This window comes from Canis lupus, chromosome 28, assembly GCF_048164855.1.
Source record: "Canis lupus baileyi chromosome 28, mCanLup2.hap1, whole genome shotgun sequence".
Lineage (NCBI taxonomy): Eukaryota > Metazoa > Chordata > Mammalia > Carnivora > Canidae > Canis > Canis lupus.
The window spans coordinates 7,872,025-7,888,168 of record NC_132865.1 but is presented as its reverse complement, the minus strand read 5'-3'; the positions used below and the strand labels follow the sequence as shown (position 1 = coordinate 7,888,168).

Below are 16,144 nucleotides of genomic sequence, written 5' to 3'. Positions count from 1 at the left end.
ACATCCCTGAAAGTGAGGCAGGCTAACATGTTAGCTTGCAAAGAGGGTAAAATCGCAGACCCATCACAGTTCTCGAAAATATACAGAGATACAATTGCTCTTTATATAATGGTCTCATACGCTACAGCTTTGCTAAATTCACTTGTCCATTAGAGGTAACTGGTTGACTGCATCTGATTTTTAACACAGACAGTCATCTTGTCTGTGAATATAATTTTATTTAGTCTATATCTTGCCTTATTCTGCTACATGAAATATCCAGTACAATAATGAATAAAATTGAAATGGGACATCCTTGTCTGTTCCTCATCTTATGGGAGAGGCCAGATGCTGTGACTTTTACCTCACTGGGGGAATACTTTTGTATCCTTATAAATATTCTTGAGCTTTGTCCTAGGACTGTTACAGTGCTCATTCTAAGATAATCGTTTTCCCCACTCCTGAGGTAAGACCCTTCTCAGTATTCCAGCCAATGGCCACAGAGAGGTGGCTAGTGGGAGTAAGTACTGTTAGTGCTGTGTGAGCGTCAGGAACTGTTCTCTTTCATCCTATTAAACGATCCCTAATCTGCACTTTGGTAGTTAACCTACATACATATGCTGACCAATTCTTTCTCCTGCACTTCAGGGGGTTCCTCTGCTAATTGCGGTGTCTGCACTCCATGCAGCTCTCTCCTCTGCGCTGCTTGCCTCTGGGCACTGCAGCCACTTTGTTATCTCCTGACTCTCAGCTCTGTTCCCCTCAACAGAGACAGTCTTCTGAACACCACCTGGATTCTCCTACCCCCTTCCACAGCCTGGAAACTACCAAAACAGGAAACTGGGACACTTTCCAAGCTTATTTCTCTTTGTTTCCTGACTTACAGGTTTACTATCCTCTGTTTCTTGCTGTCCAGTGGCATGAAAATCATTGTTTTATATACTTTATCCAGTTGTTGGTGGGTTTAGGTGGGAGGATAAATCTGATCCCTATTATTACATCTGGCGGGAAGCAGAGGACACATCAGTATATTTTGATATACTACACTCTAACATATCGAAAAGCAATAAGATTCTGTTAAGAATATAGAACTGGTCACATTTATAGAGGACAAGTCGCTTACATTTTCATGTTTTTATAATTTATGTGCTGACAACTCCCACTGCATTTGACATATATGCACACATATAGTTTTGCCCAAAGTTTTAAAGCATATAAATTACACCAAAATATGAAGTTTTAATTGGATCTATGGCTTCCCATTTTTCTTAAGATATTTATGAAGATCCATTTGCATATAACATATTATGCTTATCTTTATATTACGAAGGTAGTCTGTAGACTTTATAACTAAACACTCATTTTTACTTGTATTGAAATCCATACCTTCAAATTCTTAGGCATGATGAAAATAAGCCTAAATGTGTGTGAGCACATTTAGGAGATGCATGACTAAATAAATTTAAATCCCAACATGGATTTTAGCTCAAAAGGGTGAATAAAAGGCAAAGCTGGTTAAGTATAAGTACTATTGTGTAGTATAGATTAGAAGAAGAGAAAAAAAACATAAAGAGAACGAAGGGAAACACAAAGAGAAAGGAAATGAAGGTTAAAAAGCCCAAAGACAAGAGCAACCAGAAGAAGAATAATGCTTAAATCCATCAGCGGTAATGAGCTAGTGTGGCCAGGACAGCCTGGGACGAACTTTTGCAGGGCTGTGCACATGGATACAGATTAGCACTTGAATTTTCTTCTTCATTCATTCCATAAATCTTTGTTCAGTGTTTACTATATTCCAGGTATTGTTTAAAACAGAGGTCAGCAAACTATGACCAATGCCTATTTTTGTACAGCCCATGGTCTAAGAAGAGTCCTCACATTTTTAAAAGTTAAAAAAATAGGATATGTAATAGAGAAGTATGGGCTGCAAAGCCTAAAAATATTTGCTATTTGGTCATTACTGAAAAAGTCTGTCAATGCCTGGTTTAAGATACAGGGAATACATCAGCATAAAAGCAAAAGAGTGAGGGAGAGAAGATCTTGCCCTGGACGTGATATCCTAGTAGGAAGGATCCAGAAAAGCAATAAATAAGTGAAATGTATAGTTTCCAGATGGTAGGCAGAGAATTAGAAGAGGGAGAGAAATCGGATGCTAGAGGTGAGCTTTAGACCTGCCTCATGGCCCAAAGAGCAAAATGAGGAGGACGGTCTTGGGATGAGGGATGATCTGATTCCTCAGAAAAGCTGCATTTTTTGAGGTGATGAAGGTCACACAACGAGATGGTGGCAAGCTGAGACGGTCATTTTGATTGTGATTGTTGTGGTGACGGTGGTGAAGAGAGTGGTGCATTAACTGAAGTCCAGCGTTCTGGGGCTCTTCACTCTCCTGCCGGGGGTAAGGCGGACACTAGCGAATGGGGGTGGTCTCGTTGGGTTGACCTGGAGCTCCTGGCTCCCTCTGGAGAAGCAACAGTATTTGGAAGAGGGGAGCTGCATATTCATGGCTGGGCCTGAAGGAGGTTTAGTTGAAAGAACTGCGGAGGGAAAAGTGGAGGAAGGAAGCACCACTGCAGGGTCTTGGAGTGACAAGACTTTTAATATTAGACATTTCCTGATACTGGCAGTAGGTCAGAAGAGGCCACTGACAAGCACAACATTCTAGAAGTTAAATCATTATGTGACAAGAAAAAAGTCATTCCTATTCCTTAGCATCGTAACAGAGGAAACACCATATGGAGCCAAATCATACTTCAGCATGTAATAATTATTATTGTTATTCTTTTTAAATATTTTATTTATTTGACAGAGAGAAAGAGAGAGCACAAGCAAGGGGAGCAGCAGGCCGGGGGAGAGGGAGCCTGACATGGGGCTCGATCCCAGGACCCCGAGGTCACGACCTGAGCCCAAGGCCGACGCTTAACCAGCTGAGGCACCCAGGCGCCCCCATGCACATGATCTTTATTCAGATGATCGTCAAGCACCGTGATGCACCAGCACTTCTGAGAACTGAGGATACCGTCGTGTGCCCGAAGACACGGGCAGCTCTCTGGCGCCTCTTGCACTCGGATCCTGCAGGTGATTTCAGATTTCGCCCTGCGTTGCGTCGCAGGCTGTGGCTTCCACGCGCAAGCTGGAAGGCGGCCCGTGACAGAGGCTGGGCACAGGGACCTTCTGACGAGGTGGCCTCTTGGCTGGCCATGGAGCAACGCGGAGGGGCGCTGCTTGGGGGGCCCGGGGCGCCTTCTGTGAGGCCGAGGCCGAGGCCAAGCCAAGGCCAAGGCCAAGGCCAAGGCCAAGGCCAAGACCAAGGCCGCGGCCGCCTGGGCCAGATTCTTCCTGTGTTCCTGCTGCTGCTGCTGCTCACGGGCTCACAGGAGAGCGCAGGGGAGTCCTTTCCTTCCCACGCAGGCCCCTAACAGCCTCCAGGTCCCTCGCACCGTGTCCCTTCTTTGTCCCCAGGGGTATAGTGAGCTCGCTGTGGGCGGCAGGAGGCCGGTGGCCCTACCCGGACCCGCCACAGCAGAGCTTTACGAAAACGGGTCTGTGCCAAGCACGTCACACCTGGTGGTTACTTCAGGCCTCAAGCTAATCCTGAGATGGGCAGTGATACGGAGCCCGTTTTCCAGATGGAGAAACTGAGACACAGAGAATTCAGTGACTTGCCCAGTTCTTGTGGCCAAGAAGCGCCCCAACTGGCCGCACCACTCACAGTCCCCATGTGCTTAAAACGAATGTATCCTATTTTCTCCAGGAACAATCTGTAAAGAAATCCCACGTATACACTTTCTTTTTTTAAAGATTTTATTTATTTATTTATGAGAGAGACACAGAGAGAGAGAGAGGCAGAGACACAGGCAGAGGGAGAAGCAGGCTCCATGCAGGGAGCCCGACGTGGGACTCGATCCCGGGTCTCCAGGATCACACCCTGGGCCCAAGGCAGGTGCTAAACCGCTGAGCCACCCAGTCTGCCCTACACTTTCATTTTATATGGATAGTTTGTGCCTCACTTAAAATATCCCAAGTGTTTCCCATACTCTGTGCTTTTATCATCCTCATCAACTCATCTAGTTTGATCCTGGGAACAACTGCTCTTTAAGGGTGTTAAGATCCCCCCCTTCTTTCCATCTGTTTCTATCCCTGTTTAAACTTCTTTTCAGCCCTTCAGGCTCTTGGCTAATTCAATCATCAATCAATCAGTCAGTCAATCGATACGTTCTGCACTCTAGTTCTCCACAGTTTCATCTCAGATATCTTTTTTTGTTTGCTTAAGTTTTTATTTAAATCCCGTTAGTTACCATAGAGCATAATATTGATTTCAGGAGAATTTAGTGATTCATCGCTTACATACAATACCCAGTGGTCATCACAACAAATACCCTCCTTAATGCCCATCACCCATTTACACCGTCCTCCACCTCCCTCCCTCCATCAACTCTCAGTTTATTCTCTATTGTTAAGAGTCAATCCCTGGTTTAGGATGCGGGGTATACTATAGTATTCCTTTTCCTTCTTTTTTGCTTCCCTCATCTTTTTTTTTTCCTCATCTCCTACGTTCATCTGATTTGTGTCTTAAATTTGTTTTTCTCTGACTGACTGACTGATTTCACTTAGCAGAACACATTCTAGTTCCATCCATTTCATTGCAAATGGCAAGATTTCATTCTTTTTTATGGCAGAGTGATATTCCATTATATGTATATCTATATAGATACATACACCCCCCTCACATACACACCTCTTCTTTATCCATCCACCAGTTGATGGACATTCTGGTCATTTCCATAATTTGGCTATTGTTGATAATGCCGCTATAAACATCAGGGTGCATGTGCCCCTTCCAATCAGTATTTTTGTATCCTTTGGGTAGATACCAATTGCTGGATTGTAGGGTAGCGCTGTCATATATCTTCTCCTCACAATTCTGTCAACCGTCCAACTCAATCTCTTTCCCTGTGTTTCCCCCACAGACTTATGACTTACCATTTTGAAGCAAGCTTTGAGGATGGATTACCAGGCACCTAAGTTAATTTTTTTTAATATTATTTATTTATTTGAGAGAGAGAGAGAGAGAGAGAGAAAGCATGAACAGGGGACGGGACAGAAGGAGAGGGAGAAGCAGACTCCCCGCTGATCATGGAACCCAACACGAGGCTCCAGGACCCCGAGATCATGACCTGAGTGGAAGTAAGCCACTTAGTCGACTGAGCCACCCAGGTGCCCCAACTAAGTTCAGTTTACCAGGTAACCTTACTTTCGTATGCCAGGCAGTTAGTATTTGTGTAATTAAAACTTGTCACTTGGGTAAATAACAAGCAATACATTTTATTGGGTGAAATTAATTGGGTGAATTTTTTTCTACTCATGAGTTTTCCTTGTCTTTATGAGCAATTTCTTAGTTTACTGGGAACTAACTGAATCAAGTAAAGCTTAAGAGATTATATTGTAGTTGAATATAAGAAGCAAAATAGATTTCATATAAAAAGAGCAAGTAACTGCAAATACTCTATTAAAAAAAAAGAAGACAACCCAAAAATCTTTAGGTAATGGAAAAATTGGCTTTTTACTAATTAATCAATTCATTTCTTTTGGTATTTTAAGCCAACTGTAAAAAATTCACTCAAATGCCTTCTAAATTTGACTCACATATGAGAACGCCATATAAGAAAACATAAATTACAGAGTTAAACATTATCAATGATTTTACCTCATTTATATTTCTTTTTTCTCTTTTTTTTTCTTTTCATTTAAATTTCTGGTCAACGTATGCAGTTCATTTCATAAGATGAATTAGCTACCTAACTTCACTCCACAGGTTTCACTTCTTCATCTCTATGTGTGCTATAGGGCCCTGAACAAAATGACCAAAATACAACAGAGCAAGACATGGGAAACATTCCTTACCTTTAAAGAAGACAAAATTCCCATCACTGTTTTCATAAACTGCATCGATACTAGGAGGCAAGCCCCGCCAGAAGTAAGTAATTTGCATGGGGTATCCATCCATCACCCTGTTGTTTCTCACTCGCCAAAACCACTGGTCCTGCAAACCAAGCAAAAGCATCTCTCAACAAACATGCAGGCCTCCATGGCATTTCCCTGTGCAATGGTGTAACACTTCTAAAACTAAACTAGTGTCATTTTCACTGTCTCACATCAAAACAGTCAAAGAAACAGCTAATCAACTTGCTTACAGTGATCAGTAATTGGTTCTGTCTTTACCCACCCAACCTCTAATCCATACAATGTGATTGAAAGATAATGTAAAAACATTTAATTTAAGCACTTTACATTATCTTCAGGGCTTTTCAGATGGAAAAAACAGAAGTAGCACAGACAAGTCCCTGCCAGATTTGTGGATTAAGTCAGTTTTCCTGAATAAGAGAGCAACATATGGACATGTATGCATTTACAGACGTATACAAGATCTCCACACCTAAAATGTGAGGGATGGAATAAAAGAGGCCATCCCTCCTGCTATGCTCACATCATACCCATCATCTCCTATAATTATAAGTAGAGTCCTCTTTCACCCTCAAACATGTTTTGGTTTGGATGACAAGTCATACGGTCACCCTACATGAACAAAGCTATCTTGAAAAAAAATCATCACAGTGATTCCAATCTGGGTCAACTGCCTCTCCTATACGCTCTCACCATATCCTGACTTCACTCAATCATAGCATCGGTCATTTTATGTAAAAAGTGTCTACTTTTATCTCTAGTGAAAATACGACTTGTCCCAGAGCAAGTATTTATAAATGTTGTTGACTTAATCATTAGCTTACACACAATGTGTTTCACTGTAAATTCTAAAGGCAGAAAAACTTCCAAAAAATGTTATCTCTGATGACATTCAATTGTTTTCTATGGAAAATTTCAGAATAAAGACTATCCAAAGTGTTTTGATATTAGAAAAACTAGGTATATTTTAAAGTATACTATTTCACTTTATTTCAAAATTTTGTATTTACAAACAACATTTCACTTGGAAATCATAAGTATGTTTCACTAAAATACTTCCAATTTCCCCTACTTAGATATTAGTAAGCGATTTATTACAGGGTTTTCTCAAACTTTTGGCTCACAATAGTTTAACCTGACTAGATTTCCTAGGACTTGTGAGTTATTCATAGAGTCATACACACACACATTCAACTGAGGATTCTTGGATTTCAGGTGATAACGATAAAAATGAACCTTTTCCCATCTAAACCAATCCAAATATAAAACTTTTCTTAGGAATCTTTGGATAGTTGTACTTCATTCTAGTTATCTGGAGCTGTCTTCTCTATGAACTTTGTTCTTTATAAAAAAGAAGGAAGTAACTTAATTAACAACTCTAAGTTTGTATCCTATTCTTGCTCTGTCCCTTAATAACGGTTACCCTAGCCAACATACTAGTCATTGAGTTATTAAAACTAGTGACAGACTCATAGTATAAATACTATCTTATTGTATTTTATTTTATTTTTATGTAGGCTCCATGCCCAGTGCGGAGCCCAGCGCAGGGCTTGAACTCCCAACCCTGAGATTAAGACCTGAGCTAAGATCCAGAGTTGGACACAACCGATGGAGCCACCAAGGCACTCCTAATTACTGTTTTAAATATAAAAGGCTTTCTGAGAACCTGGCACACGGTTGTTATTATTGCTAAAATTATATTGAAACTGGTTATATCATTTTCCTTCACAATCCTGCTTACAGTTTTAGCTGCTGTTCTTTGTTTTCTTTTCAGATTTCAGCCACATTATGGCTCTAGCCATGCATCTCTTTCTTACCAATATCTTCTTATGTTATTAACCTTTTTGTGTTAATTTTTATGGTACCAGTTAACCTGAATTAATACATACTTTGATCCACATATAGTAGATACATTAAACTGATTTTAAAAAACCAAGTTATGCCATGAAAAGATCGATCCAGGTAAATTACACAGGCATGAAGATCCAGGGCTTACTGTTAATAGTAGTTAATAGCAGATGATATTCTGATAATTTATTTTTTTTATTTTTTAAAAAGATTATTTATTTGAGAGAGAGAGCATGCGAGAGAGAAGACAGGGCTAAGAGGAGTAGAGGAAGAGGGAGAGAGAAACCCAAGCAGACTCTGCATTGAGTGCGGAGCCCGACGCGGGCCTGAAACCCAGGACTCCGAGATCAGGACCTGAGCTGAAACCAAGATAATAAAATATTCTTAAGTTATTGTACTGTATACCCTAAAATAAAAAATAAAAATAGCTAAATACCTACTGGATTCTGACAAAGAAATAACTGACCATGGTAATTAATGGAACAATGAAACTGAAAGCTCTCTGACCTGATGGGTCAGAAAAAATCAGTTTAAAAAAAACCCTGAAACACATTCCAATTTTTCTCAGAGACGCACTTCACATTGTTCTCTCTCCAATACCGAGACAAGGCCGGTGGCTCTTTGGGACAGATATATGCTGCTGAGTGGAGATAGGAACATAACCTCCACTTGCCATTAATACAGGAAGAAATGGAAACTTTGCCTCAAGAGAGGCATAGTCCATTTGCAAAAATTCAGAGGGTAATATGGAATCGTGGGTGAATTGAGAATGATTTCTCATTGACAGCAGCAGCCTTGGCAGACAGTGATATAAATTGTCGAAATTCAGGTTGTGCTTCTATTCAACTTATCCACACCTTCTCAGGGCGGAAGAAAGTAACGGTCGAAATAATTTAGCAAGCATTTGTCAGAGGATGTAAACATATCACAATCACTATAGATTGCCATTTCAGAAACTGAGCTTGTGAAGAGAGGATATTTAAAATGATATTTAAGCCTCTATGCACATTTTCCTTCTAAGCGAAATCTCTTCTGACCCCACAGTCTAAAATTGAATTCCCTCCTGCCACCCACCTACAGGGGCTTTCTCACTCCCCCTCCTCCCCTGCTTTATTTTCCTTCACCATGTAGATCACTGTTTAACACAACACATGTTTACTTTATTGTCCATTCTCTCTCCGGTAGAATAGATTTCCATCTCTCCACGATGGCAAATGTATCTGTCTGTGTTCATTTGTGGTTCCCCAGAAAAATGTCTCGCACATGGTCGAAGCTTACTAAATATTTCTTGAAAGGAAACAAATTTAAGGAGGAAAGGGCAAAGTAAAGGTAAGTTATCCTCTTACAAAAGCTATGCAGATGTCATAAGAATACAAAAGTTCCCTTGAATAGGCACAGGTGTTTACTATATATTCCATTATTTAGAAAGGTATGATATATAAAGGTCTTTGGGCCATGCAGGGAAAAAAAATTTTGCTTCACCCTTCTAAAAATGTAGGTTTTGTTTTGGCCTTTGGTGTAAAGGGAAAGAAAGAATTCAAGCTCTAAATCTGTTGTTTCTATCTTGCCACTGGCCTTTTTTTGGCTACAGCCCTTATAAAAGGGGGCGGAAGCAGTGGAAGCATACCCTAAAAATAATCAAAACTAGCACATTTGCAAAATCAACTCATGAAAAAAAAATAGCACTTAAAAATTACCAAAGAGGAATTCCTACTTAAACACCAATATTTCACTTTGTTTTCAAAAAAATATTTTATTTACTTATTTATTAGAAAGAGAAAGAGAGATCACAAGTAGGGGTTGTGGGAGAGGGAGAAGCAGGCTCCCCACTGAGCAGGGAGTCTCACGTGGGGCTCAATCTCAGGACCCCGGGATCATGACGCCAGCCGAAGATGGATGCTTAACCAACTGAGCCACCGGGAACCCCAATATTTCACTTTAGATACAAGGTCACACAGATTTTTCTTTCCATGTAGTGAGGGACCCGGGCAGGCCACTTTGCTCACAGAGATGACAAATACCCAGAGTACTGCAGGGTGTAGACCACGAGGAAATAACATACCAGGGAAATCTGGTTTCTTTCTTTTTTTTTTTTTTAAAGATTTTATTTATTTATTCATGAGAGACACACAGAGAGAGGCAGAGACACAGGCAGAGGGAGAAACAGGCTCCATGCAGGGAGCCCGATGTGGGACTCGATCCCGGGTCTCCAGGATCACACCCTGGGCCAAAGGCAGACGCTCAACCGCTGAGCCACCCAGGGATCCCAATCTGGTTTCTTTTTTAAAATTCCCTTGAAAATTCTGTCCTAATACAGGCATATGCTTTGCTGACCACTCCAGAGGCAAAAGCATCCATCCTCCCGCTGCTGGACTGGGAAGATGCATTAGGCATCTACTCTCGGGACAGGGTGGGGTGGGGTTTGCAGGCCTCTTTTTAGGAGCCGATGAGCGCATCGGATCGACTGTGCTTCTCTTGATACACAGGTTGGTTATTCAGCCCCAAACCTGAGACACCCCTGTGAGGGCCTCACGTGTCTAAACTGAACCTTGCCAGAAGGCATCTGGGTTGCTCGCCCAGCCCTCGCCCGCCCCGCCACTGGGCGCCCCCAGTCGTCCCCACCTCCGAAATAGCATCTCCCAAGTCCTGATTCCCTGCCATCGTCACTGTCACCAGCCCACTCCGCGCTGCCACCGAGTTTCACGGAGGTGCCAGCTCCCAGCTCCAGATCTGCCTCCTACCGCATCTAAAACGGAATTCAGACTCGCTCCTGCCTGCAGCCCCTGTGCATCCACTGCAGGTCCCTTCGTGCCCATGACGCCCTCCCCATGCCGGCCCCCTTGCCGCCTCCGGGAGGGATGCTCTCTTCTCCCTTAAGACGTCCCCACGCCCTCTGCTCCTGCTCTTCACCCGATGAACCCTGGATCACCTCTCCATTCTCTGCTGAAATTTCCTTTCCACAAAAAGGCCCTACTTGCCCCCCGACTGGAATTAGGTGACCCTGTTATGCTGTTTCGCAGTAGTCTGTAATTTCACTTTTCAGCACTTACACCATCTGTCACCCTATTATCATTTTTTAAAATATTTTATTTATTTATTCATGAGAGAGAAAGAGAGGGGTGCAGAGACACAGGCAGAGGGAGAAGCAGGCTCCATGCAGGGAGCCCGACGTGAGACTTGATCCCGGGACTCCAGGATCACGCCCTGAGTCAAAGGCAGTCACAAAACCACTGAGCCACCCAGGGATCCGCCTTATTATCATTTTTATTTTTATTTTTATTTTTATTTTTTATTACTTTTTATTATCATTTTTAAAGTGACAAACTCTCCTTGCTGCTCCACTGTGCTCTATGGCCGTGGAGGTCGGGACAGTATGTCCCCTTACCACTGAGGTATCAGCTTTTGGCTTTCTGTAGGAGATCTACCCATGCTGAATGGTCACACTTGTCTATTTTTTTCATCAAACTGTGTCTCCTTACCACTGAGGTATCAGCTTTTGGCTTTCTGTAGGAGATCTACCCATGCTGAATGGTCACACTTGTCTATTTTTTTTCATCAAACCACCCTGGGATGAAGAATATACGCCTGAGATGGTTCAAACCAAGGTAACTGCTTAATAGGAGTATTAGAGTATTTATTAAAATGACATTCTTATCAAGGAAACTCACTAGCTATGGGGGGCAAACACCGAAAAACGTTTGCCTATAAATATGGATTTGTTTACAAGCAGTCATGTACTGTTTTTGAGGATGTATCGTGTGGGCAGAAGAATGGGTAATCTGATGTTCAAAATTAATACGGTTCCTATGGAAGAGAAAAAGGCATGTAGTTATAGTGATTAAAACATAAAGTCATGGCAAGAATGAGAGAAAAAGCAATTTGCATGAATGCTTAAAGGGCGGAAGAAATGGTGGCCTTCTTCTCAGGTTCTCAAAGCTGGAATGAGACAGTCTCACACCCAGCTGAGTGCTCCCCACCCTGGGCCCAGCCTTGCTAGCCAAGCTTATCAAGGAGTCTCACAGGCCTGGAGTTCAACTGATTCATTGCTTTAGATATACTTCAAAAGCACAGAGTAAAAGCAAATGATCAGAATTTTTCACAACATTTAATATTTAAACAATGTTTAATAATGGCATATGCTTGACCAAGCTCATAAATAATCACTGAACCTATGGGAATAAAAATTGATAATTACCAATTATTAGGCTAATTTATTCATGGTTAGCGACAGAAAATACTAAAAATCAGCCCATAAATTAGCTGCTATAAAAAAAAAAGACTTTCTAATTGAAGTAATTGTAGATTCACATTACACCTATCAGAAATAACAGATTCCTTATACTCTTCCCTAACCTTCCCCAATGATAACTCTTAACATAATTACAGTACAATATCAAAACTAGGAAATGGAGTTTGATACAACCCACCCACATTATTAAAATTTCACATGTGCTCGGGGGTATACGTATGTATTTATGCTTAATTCAACAGTGAAAGCATACCTTTACAACACAGAGAGATAGTAGTTGCCCCTGAAAACAAGGGATCAAGATGTGTATCAGTCATAACGGCAATTTAGATATTATATGTGATGCAAATACACTGGCTAGGCCTTAGAGGCCATAGAATCGTTCATGAAGCACCAACAGGTAGAAGTCAAACGTGCTTAAAGTGGAATCTACTTGAGCCTTCACACCTGACTTCTTCCAGTTTAGAAGAAGAAAGGAATAAGTCAAATGACACTTTAAAGAAGCAATCAAGCACATTTCAGCACGAGGCATGGTTTAGAAGACAACTGGCCTGGTCTCAACAAGAAAACAACAACAACAGCCAAAGTCATGAGAAAAAAGCTGGGAAGAAATGTCAGATCTAAATAGACCTAACAGGGACGCCCGGGTGGCTCAGTGGTTTGGCACCTGCCTTCAGCCCAGGGCATGATCCTGGAGACCCAGGATGGAGTCCTTCATCGGGCTCCCTGCATGGAGCCTGCTTCTCCCTCTGCCTGTGTCTCTGCCTCTCTCTCTGTATCTCTCATGAATAAATAAAATTTTTTTAAAAAATAGACATAACAACCAAATGCAATGCATGGGTAATCCCTGGATCCTGTATTTAGAGATGGAGTTTCCTTTTTTTTTTTTTTTTAATTTATTTATGTGAGAAAGAGTGAAAATGAGAGAACACAAACAGGAGGAGTGGCAGAGGGAGTGAGAGAAGCAGGCCCGATCCCAGGACCCTGGGATCATGACCTGTGCTGAAGGCAGATGCAGAACCAACTGAGCCACCCAGGTGTCTCAGAGAAGAAGTTTTCTGGTATCAACCACTTTCTTTCAAACATTTCACCAAAACCTTGGGCATGCATGGTGCATTGCTCATACACACACACAGAAAATTCAGGCAAGCGCTTAAAATTGTTAAATCTAGAAATTAAGCGTGCAAGTATTCATTCTTCCAACTTTTCTGTATTTCTGAAATTTTCACTTAAAATAAGAAGTTTAAAACATATACTCAGTTTGAAAAACCTGAAAATAAGGGCGCTTTGATGGCTCAGTTGGGTTAAGTATTTGTCCTAAACCCAGGGTCCTGGGATTGAACCCCACATTGGGCTCCCTGTTCAGCAGGGGAGTCTGCTTCTCCCTCTGCCCCTGCTTGTGTGCTCTCTTTCTCTCGCTCACTCTCTCTCTCAAATAAATAAATAAAATCTTTAAAAAACCCACAACAACGTGAAGACACATAGGCAATTCCCTTATGATAGAATATTATTATATTATCACTGTAAGTATTTGCAATGGTTAAATAGTATTCTGGCTACCAAACAAACATAAGATTATGAAGCCTTCATTTAAGTCATTTATTTTTATTTTTTAAAATATTTATTTATTTGAGAGACGGGGGTAGGGGCAGAGGGAGAGAATCTTCAAGCAGACGCCCCACTGAGCACAGAGCCAGGCTTCTGGCTCATCCCATGACCCATGCAATCATGACCTGAGACAAAACCAAGAGTCAGAGGCTTAATGGACTGACCCACCGAGACACCCCCATCTTAGCCATTTAAATTTGTTATTATAAATAGTGTCGCAACCAACATTTTTTATGCTTTATAAAAGAAATAAAACTATGCCCATGCCATTTAATTAAGTGTAATTCATGCTCCATTCAACAGTAACATATGTGAACTGAAAATATAAAAATCACACCTTGTAAAACCATACAAATATATTATAAACTCACTAATTTGATTTCACACTATTGTATTCCAATTTACTGCCTGTACGAAGAATTACAAAAGGTATTGTAGTATTTAAAGAAAGAGAACAAGGCCATTTACATTTATTTAGCTACGTTTCTTTTTCAACATTGGGAAAGAAAAAGTAAAATTATAACTTGGAGGAAAAAAAATTCTAAGAGTGCTTAATAGATGTATCTGGCAAAGACAATGCCATTCTGGGAAGCTTTCATTATCTTATCACCAAGAGCTGACACAAACTGGCTTTTGGTATATAAACCTTAGGAGAAAACCTGTTCAAAGCAACCATTAAAATACACTTTTCTCACTAAGCCAGTCATGAATTTCTGCACGATTTTCAGAGCTCATCACAATTTTCAAAGATCAACCAGATGTAATTCTGGGAGAAATAATGCTGCATTACATCTCAGTAAGTCTGAAGGGGGGCAGAATGTGCCATCCCAAAACGTGCCCCTTTGGCATGTGAATATTTTGAGCTGAAGGCAATCAAGACCCAGTAGGTTCAAGAAAAATTTTACTCCTCCCTTAACTACCTGTAAGAATTTAGATAGGGAGCCTGGTGCAGAAACAGAGCTATTACTAGAGAAAATTTTTTATCTGAACAACCAGTATGTATGGCAGGGCAAACATTTAATTACCAAATATCTACTTTTTTTCTTGTCCTGTGAACTCTCTTCTTCTTGGGAGCCCCAGGTTGCCATCCCATTCCTTAGCTCAAGATGGCATATAAGCCTCAATTGCCTAATGACTTACCCTTGGGTTTTCTATTTTTACTGGGCTCCATACATATAGAATTAAATTTGTTTTGTCCTATTAATCTGTCTTATGTCAGTTTAATTATTAGACAAGCCAAAACCCTACAAGGAAAAAAAGGAAAATGCTTCCACCTCCATGGGTCAAATCACTTTGGACGGTCAGTGTCTACACATATATTCCTTAATGTCTTTGACTATTTTCAAGGAAGAATCTGTCAGAATTAGTATCTGGATTTATAAATGTAAACTATTTTAATAAAGTATATTTAAGTTTCAAAGGGCATGCGGCATTTGCAGAATATTTTGTTAACTACTAATGCTAACTGTACACAATAATTTTTAGAGTCTCCAGATGTTAAAAAAAAAAAAAAGCCTTTGTTTTTAGATTACTTTAGATTGCAAATCTGGTTAAGTGATATGTCAGATGTTGATTAGTATTAGTAAAAGGTTAAGTGATATGTCAGATGTTGATTAGTATTAGTAAAAGGTTAAGTGATATGTCAGATGTTGATTAGTATTTATTAAGCCCTGACATAAAGAATACTGATTTTTAAAACTTAAGAACTCATAATTATTCATGCGTAATGTAACACATAGAAACATAAATATTTATTTTTTTTAAGGAATATTTATGGTTTTTAATCCATTTATATATGTGAATAATGAGTGGTAAAGAAGTGTTGCTATAACACAAATGTGCTTAGGCCCTCGAACAGAAAGATCTGAGAAGAGAAAATTTAATGTGTGTGTGCTGACCCTGTTTTCTTCTTAAGTCCTTACCTTCTTTCTTCTTTCTTCTTGCGTCTACTCTTGTTCCGAAACTACTCTGCAATGGTTATGATGCAGAAAAGAACAGTGTACTAAAAAATGCTTCATCAGCGCACTGCATTTAAGGTAAGGATCCTCAAATTCCAGATATAATTACATCGCACGGTACTATGACATTTTGCTTCCCCCCCCTCCCCACCTCCTTTGGACTCTGAGGATCATGAATACTGGCAGAGAGATCTCAATTTCAATTCACATATCATATAATTAAGTGTTGGAAAAGAAAAAAGGTTTCATTCCTCCCACTGCACTAGCAGTTCTGGATTCCAAAAATATGAACTCTCTAAGAGTGTACATTCAATCTAGAGGGGAGCAGAGGCAAACAACTAATTTCAAAAAACTGTGTGAAATGCTGTTATTGCTGCCTCTATAAAATGGGAACTACCATTTAGTGAATATAATGAGCCGGAAAACAGCTGTGTCATTAGCACACCTATCAAGAACTGCCATCACTTTATTTTTGACCTAAAGAAAGATGCTTCATTTACAATAAAAACTATGTTCCCGCTGAATAGAGTATATGGCAATT

At 40.5% G+C, this 16,144-nt stretch overlaps 1 protein-coding gene and 1 long non-coding RNA gene across 12 annotated transcripts in view; one reads left to right on the top strand and one right to left on the bottom strand.

Annotated features, from left to right (window-relative positions):
- LOC140620152 (uncharacterized) overlaps nucleotides 1–8,211 on the top strand; it is a 79,894-nt gene extending 71,683 nt beyond the window's left edge. For 4 of the 10 annotated variants that reach the window (XR_012019903.1, XR_012019909.1, XR_012019901.1 and 1 more), the window contains 4 exons: nucleotides 2,786–3,054; nucleotides 4,947–5,220; nucleotides 5,824–5,953; nucleotides 7,458–7,942. This is a non-coding gene — a long non-coding RNA (uncharacterized lncRNA). Of the gene's footprint in view, nucleotides 1–2,785; nucleotides 3,055–4,946; nucleotides 5,221–5,791; nucleotides 5,954–7,457; nucleotides 7,944–7,998 lie in introns of those variants that run through there. The other 6 variants (XR_012019907.1, XR_012019908.1, XR_012019906.1 and 3 more) reach the window with 5 other exon arrangements.
- The window catches only part of MMP16 (matrix metallopeptidase 16), a 305,079-nt gene that overhangs the window by 54,010 nt on the left and 234,925 nt on the right, over nucleotides 1–16,144 (bottom strand). For both annotated transcript variants that reach the window (XM_072803989.1, XM_072803988.1), the window contains exon 7: nucleotides 5,881–6,019. In XM_072803989.1, the coding sequence (XP_072660090.1) occupies nucleotides 5,881–6,019 (139 nt within the window). The remainder of the gene's footprint in view (nucleotides 1–5,880; nucleotides 6,020–16,144) is intronic.